This window comes from Dermacentor andersoni, chromosome 11 (assembly GCF_023375885.2).
Source record: "Dermacentor andersoni chromosome 11, qqDerAnde1_hic_scaffold, whole genome shotgun sequence".
In the NCBI taxonomy this organism is placed as follows: domain Eukaryota; kingdom Metazoa; phylum Arthropoda; class Arachnida; order Ixodida; family Ixodidae; genus Dermacentor; species Dermacentor andersoni.
The window spans coordinates 114,950,913-114,960,611 of record NC_092824.1 but is presented as its reverse complement, the minus strand read 5'-3'; the positions used below and the strand labels follow the sequence as shown (position 1 = coordinate 114,960,611).

Genomic DNA, 9,699 nt, shown 5'->3' with positions numbered 1-9,699 from the left:
CAAGAGTGCAAACTGATTTATCAAACTATATATAAAGCACCTGCTTTGCCAAAAAGAAAAAAAAAACGCACTCAACACGCCGTAGCCGTACGGAGAGAGAAAATTTTGCATTTTTCTTCAATGAGCAGTTTCCAGTGAGCAGCAAGCGCCGAAATAAAAAAAGCCGTATTGCCCATGTATGCTCTATTTCAACGAGGGAGTAGACGCTGGTATCCGCGCCTAGACGGCTGATGGATGGCGTCGGCTCCGACGCGTCGTTGTCTCGCTCTGTTGCTGGCCCGTGCCCGCACGAGTCCTATAGGATGAACAAAACAGATGCAGTTGAGGGCGGCCTTCGCTTTGCACGGTTACTTGGGCTGCACGTTAGCACACCATACGCTAACACACAACGCTAAGGGCATCAGTAGCGAACACCTGAGACCGCTGTCCTACGCTACGCATCTCTTGGTCTGTAGCGTTTTCAGGATGGTACATTCGTAGGGATTTGTAAATGCCATGTACACCTGTACTCGTCAACTTCCTGTGGCAATGAAAAAAGAAATCACGTCGAATGCACCCTATATTATTTATCCAAATTGAGCAAGAACTCGCCGGAAATCTCTTATCAAACAAGATCACGCGTCTAAACCTAATCGAATAACTGTATACTGCTTTATAATCACAGCACATCGACAGGTTAGGTGACGGGATCATTAAAGCATTGTTCAAGTCACTGAGGAACAAAAATAGGTTGACACATATTGTCTATACAAACGACAAAGCGAAACAATTTTCTTAAGAGTGCAACTTTGGTGCAGGACATTTTTCGTCCTTTTTTGTAATGACGCAATGCACAATTATTTATCCCAGTTGAGCAAGCACTCGCCGGAAATCTCTATAAAACATCAGCACGTGTTTAAACCCACTCCAATAAATATAAGGTTGTATCATCACAGCACATGAACAGGTTAGGTGACAGATTCTTTGAAATATTGTTCAAGTGGCTGAGGAACAATATACGTTGAAGCCTATTCTCTATACATACGACAAAGCGAAACAATTTTCTTAGGATTGCAACTTCGGTGCAGGACATTTCCCGTCCTTTTTATTCCTAATGAGTCAATGTCCATGTTATTGATCCAAGCTGTGCAAGCACTCGCCGGAAATCTCTACCAAACATCAGCACGTGAGAAAACCAAATCCAATAAATAGGCTGTATCATCCTGTATCATATATATTGCAAACTATAGTTGCAAGGTCTCGCTCGCGTTAGGTTAAGCTAGGGAACATAAACATCTTATTTACTGGAGCGCATTTATATTAAAAATAACGAAACATGGATCATCCGAAGTTATTCAGAGTTGTTGGCCTTTTTTTTTTTTCGCGTTTTAGCAAATGCGAAACCGCTGCATGAGGAAGCTACGCTCATCCAGTACCTGCTCCAAGAAACCGAAAACGCCGCCAAACTCTGCCGGACTACTTGGAGCAGTATCACGTGTGAGGCGCTTCATTGCCAAAGAAACTTATCTCATTGTGCGTACTAAACTTGAGGAAAATACTCGCCTTTGAATTTATTCTTGGAGCCGAGGAAGACGCGATCGCAGAGGCAGGCGATTCTGTCCTCCAATCGTGACAAATCTGGGGGATCGCCCGAGCGTCCACACATTTTTACTCCCGCTTGAAAGCCGACGGCTGGCTCTCGTACCGGTACAGCGCGCCACCCGACGACATCCGCTGCTTTACGGCCTGGTCGGTGGGCGGCGGGCCGTACTTGTAGACGCTGCCTCCGAACGACCTCGACTGCGTCCGCAGCGCGCCTTCCTCCCGCGAGCCGACGCCCATTGCATTGCGGAGGGGACAGCCGGACCTGCCGACGCCGGGCTCGTTCATCATCCCGCGGCTCCCGGGTCGCGCGATCATCATGTACTTCTGGTGGAACTCGTCCAGACCCGCCGTCGGGTCTCCCTCGGCGGACTCCGAGCTGAACCGCTCGGTGATATTCCTGACGAACTCGATGGACTTGCCGCCTTTGTTCCTGGGCGAGCGACGTCCCGAGGACGAGGACGAAGAGGACGACGATGAACTCTTCTTCGCGGGCAGAGATCCCCTCCTCTTCTTTCCTTTTGACTTGTGGTGCTTGCCTTTGCTGTCCTTGGACTTGTGCGACCGCCTTCTGTGAGGCTTGCCGTGAGAGGAAGAGGACGAAGATGATGATGATGAAGACGACGAGGGCTTGTGTCGCGACTGTCTTCGCCTCGGCCTCGGCGACCGCCTCTCCTCAACGCCGTAGTGTTCGTCGTACTCTCTTTGAATGGTGCGCGAAGGCGTCATCCTCCTCTCCGGCGGCAGACTGTTCCTCCTGGCTGTTGCACGGCCTCCGTCATCGTCGACGTCCCAGCGAATCTTCTCCAGCACTGTCTCGGCACGGTGCTCGTCGATGTCCTCCTTTATCTTCTGTAGTAGGTCTGAAGCCCTGCTCAAAGAGTGTTTGGCGGTCGGTTTGCTGCCATCGGTGTAGTCGTCCCTGTGAGATCTGGTATTCTCTCTCGACACGGCTCGCCTTCCATGGTCCCTCGGACCATCCGTCGGCCACCCAGCGGAATCCACCATCCGCGAGCCCATGTCAGGCCTGCCGTAATCCCGTGGAAAACGTTCTGAGCTGTAGGCGCTCGCCATGCTAGGCATCGGCGCGTTGTAGGGCGGCATCATAGGCCTACCGAAGCCGCCTGGCATGGGTCTGTTGTAGGCGCCGCCAGAAATCAATGGTGGTAGCCCTCCGGAGCCCGCTGCGGGGCCGTCGTACCCTTCTGTGGGACCCGAATCCATTATTATCGGGGGCCTCTCGGCCCTCCGGGCGGCTTCCAGAATCTGGTCAATCTGGGTGCCCATATCCAGCAGCCTCTGAACTTCGGGTCCCATTTCAGCCAACCGGGCGAAATCCACTCCCGTGTTAGTGTTCATCATATTCTTGAACTCTTCCCGGCTTCGCTGTACGTTTAACGGCGACGCGCCGTAGCCACCACCACCCATAGTCACCTGCTGGCCGTATCCGCAGGGCCCGCCGGGTCCCATGCCCATTGCCATGTTGTAGCCGCATTCCATTCCCGGTGGTGCCATGCCCGGAACCATTCCCGGAGCCATTCCCGAAGCCATTCCCGGAGTCATTCCCGGAGTCATTCCCGGTAGCATTCCTGTAGGGGAAACGCCGCGGCTCGCTGGCCGTTCAGAGGCGGGTAAGCTCTCAATAAACATCTTGCCGCGCACGACGTTGGCGCCCACTTGCTGTTCGTACGCCTTCACTGCTGTAACGTACTCCCTCTTGAGCGACTCTGAAGGTGCGCTCTTGACCGTTGCCACGGCGCACGTCCCAGGCACCTGGCAAGGTGTCTGAGCGGTGTACTGCTTTGGCGCCGCAGTAGACGGCTGTGGCGGTGGCACCTGCGGTGCGGCAGGCTGAGGTGCGAGAACTTGCGGTGCAGGAGGCGGCGGTGCGGCAGGCTGAGGTGCGAGAACTTGCGGTGCAGGAGGCGGCGGTGCGGCGGCTGGCGGCATTGCGGGAGCTGGTGGGGCTCGCGGCGGGGTTTGGGCGGGCGAAGGTGCAACGGGCGGAGCGGCAGCAGCTGGTGCAGCTGCGTCGTCGGGTGGAGGAGCTGCGTAGCCTAGGGGAGGGGGAGGAGGCGGTGGCGCAGCGCCTGCTGCCTGAGGGGGTGTCGCGCTCGCAGGTTGGGCGGGAGCGGCCGCGAGGTGCGCAGCGTCGGTCATCTTGAAGGTTGGGCGGTGGTCGAAAGAGCGGCTGGCTGATTTCGCTCACTCAGAGAGCGGTGCCTGTTGCAAACTCGGGTCGTTTCTGCTGCTCCCGAGTCGGAGCGCCACGCATAGAAAGTCCGAGGCGTGTGCGTGTCGGGTCAGTCCTTGGCACGATCCCCTCCCGATTTACTTGCAGTGACCGACCTAGGACAGCGAATGAAAGCAAGGCGCATAACGCGGGGGTTCATTGGAGAACAAGAAGCTGGAAACGTCTAACTGATGGAACCTGTTAGCAACGCGCCTCGACTGCCTGCCAAGCGACACTCGCAACGTTTTGGATAGCTACGTGTCTAGTGGGCTTTTGTGTGGTTCTTTTCGTTCCGTCTTGCGTTCGTGTTCGCGCGCCTGTCTTCAGTCACATTAATCCATACAAACTTCCTCAATTTCAGTTCTTTTAGGCTCCTCTGGAGGTTGAAATCAAACACGTCAAGATCTCCCAGATTCCAACAGGTTCGAACCTGGATTTCAATGCATGCGTGTCTGTCTGCTAGCCACAATACAAGTTGAGTTTTACGCTTGGTGCCGGCAGTGCCACGTGAGCGTATCCAATGGACTTCATGCGAAGTGACGCCAAGCATGCACTTTGCGTTTCACGTCTCGTTCCACAAACAAGACTTATTGCTCGATGCGGACACGAAGGCGCGATCGAATGTGCGCATCGGCGCCACATTGAACGAATGTGTGTCGTTTAGTGGCGCAAGGGCCAGGTATGGTCAAAAAGCGCCATGCCAGTGAGTTCGCAGCGGAGCGATGAGTTCTAGATAGAAATCGATGTGACGTGACCGTAAAGGGGCCTAAAAATAGTCGCTGTAAAGTGCGTGAAATCTACGTGTAATAAGATTATGGCAGTAACTAATGGCGTGTACTATGAGCATACAAATTCACTGCGAAAGAATGATACGATATAAAAAATATGTCAGATGTAAAAACTGGCTAGAGCACTACTGCCTTACCAGAGGCCTTGAAACACAAGGGCCTGGGCAACGTTACTAGACTAAGGTAACGTTGGCCTGGGGGCATGTGCTATACAGAACTACTATCACAGCGGCACCCTATGAAGAGAGGATGCGGTACGAATTTATTGTGCTAATAACATGTAAAACAATATCTTTCAGGAAACCTAGCATTGTACTGGCATAAAAAAAAAAAAGTTCTGGACCGACATACATTACAGGATCAAGAGGGATGTGCTGCCGGTATGCTAGGGGTAAATATCTCAGATTCCGCTTCCATGCAGAAACTCCAGGAGAACGTGGAGGACGGTCAGCCTCTCCCCCACATCTACCACAGGTCGGACGTTCACTTCGAGTACGTAGAAAATTATGGGTGCCAAGAGCGTGTCCTATTGTGAGACGACAGAATAGGACATCAGTTCACCGTGATATTGTTGCGAAGGCCAGGAACCTAACTATGATTCTATCACGTGAAGATTATAACTTGTTTCCGCGTCCCACAAGCGTTGCCAGTGACTTCGCAGTTTCTTACGTTAAGAAAGGCTTCAGATCTGTGACAGGGACGGCAGCGGTAGGATAAATAGCTTGCGATGCAATTGGCGTGGCCATTTGGTCTGCTAGCACATTGCCCACGATGTCTCTCTGGCCAGGTGCCCAGCATATAATGACGTGCTGGTTAGATATGTACACTGTGCATAGAACTGAACAGAGCTCAATGAGTAATTCCTTCGATGGTGTCACCAGAAAGCTGTATCGCGAGTTTTTCGTATCATTCCACAACTTTCTCATTGACACTTCACCTAATTATATTTGAGAAGTTGATTAATTAATTAAGACTAATCATGGGATTACTCGGAATGCAAAAAATAATCTGAGCATCTCCAAACGACTGTAGACAACATTGCCTTAGTTCAGTCTAGCTACGTGGCATTTGCATATTTTAACATCTTCGCGCATGATAGTTGGGATACCCTGCATAGAACAGCCTACGTGCAAAATATTACGTTGGAATACGTGTTGAGTCACGAAAAGCTCGCAAAAAAAGTAAACGTCTTCAACAGCGCAACTGAAAAAAGAATGAAGAAAAACCGACCCTTAACGTTCGCCGGAAGTGACGCATGACTCGGAACGCCGAGAACCGCAGCGCGCTCTAGGCTAGCGCGGCTTCTGGGCATACGGGGCGCCGCCCGAGCTCGGAGACGGCATGCCCAAGTTAAGGCAACGCCCGTGGCCTACGCTTGCCCACGGATAACCACCAAAACGCCGAAAAATATCTCGGAGGCGACGTGCTGGGATCTTGCGTCGTATCCCTTAAACCATCACGTGCACGCTTCGTCAGCTCGGGTGATATTCAAAAAGCGGCTAATAAGAGCACTAGACAATGACCAGCCCTGTAGCTTTGCCAAGATTGCTTCAGTAGTTCAGATTGCCCCAATTACGCGAATGCAAAATTTCGTTGCAGTTAAACTGCATTTACGCGGTCCCATCCCATACGCCTCGGAGGCCAGGGCGATTTTGGCGAGGTCGGCGCAGCGATGCTCAGGCGAGGTTTAGAAGAGGAACATGCAGCGAGGACTCACTCTCGCGTCAGGCAATTTGGGCGGCCCGCCTCGACGTCCCCGAGATGGGCCTAGCTCATGCGCCGACGGGGGACAGCTGCGGGCGCCGCCTCCCACGGGCCAACTCGGACGCGAGCGGAGACGGCACGTCGGGCCCGCCCAGTCTCCAACCGCCGAAGGTGGCCCGCGTGTCGCGCGTGCCTCGCGACGCGAGCGACAGGGGAGCTTCGTTTTCTTCGGCAGCACCGTCGCGCGCCTCGAAATCGACACAGCTCGGGGCACCATCGTTCGCTGCACTCAGCGACGCGGTAACTCGGTGGCTGTGGCGTTGCGCTGCTCAGAACGAGGTCGCGGGTTCGACCCCGGCGGCGGCCGCATGCAAAGCTGCTCATCGTGCGTTGGGTACACGTTAAAGAAACGCAGCAGTTGGAAATTAATCCGGAATGCCCCACTTTGATGTCCCTCATAAGCCACTGTAGAATTTCATGACGTTAAACGAAAAAAAGAAGTTTAAATGTTCCACCGTTGTGCCTTAACGATACACTATCATTATCCACTTAATATCGTATCTTTTATCATACAAAATTCATTTTGCCTATCACCTGCAGTAGGTTGCGCCATTTTATCGAGGACCAACCAGCCACCGTGCTAATCACCTTTTCCTTGAATATCTCTCTTTCCTTTCCTATTATTTCAATACCTTCCTTGAAAATAAGTTATTTCCCAACTTCCCTGAATACGTCATCTATATAATTTCGTTTCACGTAGTCCAAATCCCAGTTTACAGCACTCTTTCTGGCACCTTTCCTTTTGCATGCTTCTGTTCGCTTTCTATTGAGTATAAATGTCCTGCGATTCCTCCTGCAACCTGCTAGGGCGCCTATCCTACACCTGTACTGTGGGTACGCACCATAGCTAAGCATTATCATCACCATCGTCATGATTAACCTTAGGCAACCCCACGCTCGTGGTACAGCAACCTAGAACAGAGCCCGTAGGCTACTCTAAAACGCAGTAACGCGATGCATCATTACTGTCATAATGGTGTCACGGGGTGCTGTTCTGGACATTTTCAAATTCCGCCATGTTGACAGCTCCGATTGGCCCCGACGGCTGCTGCGGCCTCTCTGACTGGCTCAAAATGCCGCCTTTACAGAATGAGACAGAATGGCACCTCCGATGCAGAGGAACGGAACGGTGAATGGCCACACCCTGTTTTAAATGACTCTCCTGCCGAAACAGTTCCTGTCTTCGTGCAATGCACAGAACCACGAACTACACAACTACTCCGAGAAATTATTTCATTCTTCATCAAACCAGTGCAAGTTTTGCGAGGCCAGGGCAACTCTGGAACACAAGTTATGGGAGTGCGAACAAGGAGGGGTTCCAGACGGGGACGCAGTCTTGAACCGAACGCGCTGGAAGTCTACGCTGCTCAACGGGCCGAGGAAGCCGCCAGAGTTCAAGGGCTCGTGGCCGACATCTAGATGGGGATATTCGCCCAATTTCCAAATAACTTGCTTATTCTTCCGTGGCACAACACATCCTACAAATGTGCCATTTTCCAACTACAACAGAAGGTGCTGGCGGCGATTTACCGGCGGCAGAGAATCGACCACCATTACCTACGGTGACATGGCCGCCCCTCCGAAGGAATGGGAATCGGCACAAGAACCGAGAATTCCCGTGCGGGTGTATTTGTCTAGGTTTTCGAACCACCAGGGCAACAGCCAGAAAAGCCAAACTCCTGCATCATGCTGCCACCCCCAAGCTACAAACCTTAGGTGGTACCTCAGTTCCCATCCATTCCTTTCCGGCAGAAGACGAGTAGTCCAGAGAGGAAGCATCCTGCAAAAACGTGGCAAGAACATTTTCAAACCAACAAGCCTTCCGTTTGCGTGCCTGAAACACCTCACGTTGCCACTATTCATCAAAGGCCCCCCCCCACCTCCTAGGTAAGCTTCACATTCTCTACCTGCACTCCTAAGAGGCGCAGGTTTGTTGGACGGGTCGTAAGCACATACCCCGGCGACACTGCAAGAGACTCGATTGCCAGGCTAAACCCACCTGCAGCTACAGTCCTCCACCACTGCCAATTAGCGGCGCTCGCTACCTTCGCACGCGGCCACTTCCGGCGGGCAGCATATTTTCCCGTCCTCCGCCAATCTGTCACACTACCACATACGGTCCAAACAATAAACGGATGTTCACAGGAAGATGATTGAAAAAATTATGGGGTCACAATCTGATTATAAGGCATGCCGTAGTGGGGGATTAGTTTTGACCACCTGGGGTTCTTTAGCGTGTACCCAATTCATGGCACACGGGCGTTTTTGTATTTCGCCCGTTACGGAAATGCGGCCGCGGCGGCCGGGATTTGATCCTGCGACCTCGTGCTTAGCAGTGCACAACTGCTTTCGGTTATTGCAGTTGTTTCCTTGACGAACAACAAGTCTACTTGTAGAAACATTGGCTCCTGTGTCAGACATATCTGTTAGACCAATGGCGGAGGGGGGAAGGGAGGGGGGGCTGATCGGCGAAGCAAGTGCTACAACGAGAGCCGTACCACTTGTTGTGGACTTAATACTTAAACCTCTGCTCAGACGGTCTGGCCTCCGTAGTGACCGACACGTTGACTTCAGCAAGTAGGGCCAAGATGGCTGTAATTACAGAGCCGTGCTGGATTTCCCGTGTGGGGCGACCTTGGGCACGTGTTTCACTCCCCCCCCCCACCCCTCGAAGTGTTTTTGCACCAGGGTTGCCCGATGAGGTAAAAGTACAGTGACGGGAATGCAGACATAGTTACATCAAAGACAGCAATAAACATTGTAGAATCTTGCGTGAAAAAAAAAAGAAGAAAAAAGGTACAGGTCATCATGGTGGCGTTTTGCTAAAGGGCCACGCGCTAAGTTTGGACACTGAAAACAAACAAGCCAGTTACGCAAATCCCGCTGCGACGATATTGCCTGCAAACTACAAAATCTACGTACTCCGCGAAAACAGTAGAAAATTCGAACGAAGACTTATGTGCCCTCGATCTCATAGCAGGTCTCGACTGCAGAGACGATGTCACAGGTACCACATCCAATCACAGACGCAGTGCAGCGCACAGACAGCCAGCTGCAACAAGACCATGGACACTTGGGGTACTCCTCATGCGCAAAACTGCCGCCGCAAATGCATGTTGCAGTAATAACAAGGTAAAAAGAAGAATGGAGGCAGAGCTCGTAACACAAACGGGATGTGCCCTTGGTTCCAATATATATGGGAGAAAGCAGAGTAGGAGCTGCTTTGGGAGAGAATCTGCTGCAGGAAGGATAGCTCACCTTGCAACACTTTTCTTTTTTTTTCATTTAAAAAGCCTTTTAGAACATTCTTGCAGTAAAACGTTCTCTGCTGGA

General features: G+C 52.0%; 1 protein-coding gene across 1 annotated transcript; it reads right to left on the bottom strand.

The window, feature by feature from the left end:
* Positions 1–6,506, bottom strand: LOC126539629 (uncharacterized). The gene is made up of 3 exons (XM_050186516.3): positions 6,320–6,506; positions 1,543–3,930; positions 1–295 (listed from the first exon to the last, which is right to left on the bottom strand). Exon 2 carries the CDS (start codon positions 3,739–3,741, stop codon positions 1,648–1,650), a length of 2,094 nt encoding a protein of 697 aa, XP_050042473.1. The 5' UTR covers positions 3,742–3,930; positions 6,320–6,506; the 3' UTR covers positions 1–295; positions 1,543–1,647.
* Positions 6,507–9,699: the final 3,193 nt, after the last annotated feature.

Excerpts from the sequence above, each read along its gene's own strand:
- LOC126539629 (XM_050186516.3), bottom strand. The coding sequence starts at position 3,741 with ATGACCGACGCTGCGCACCTCGCGGCCGCTCCCGCCCAACCTGCGAGC.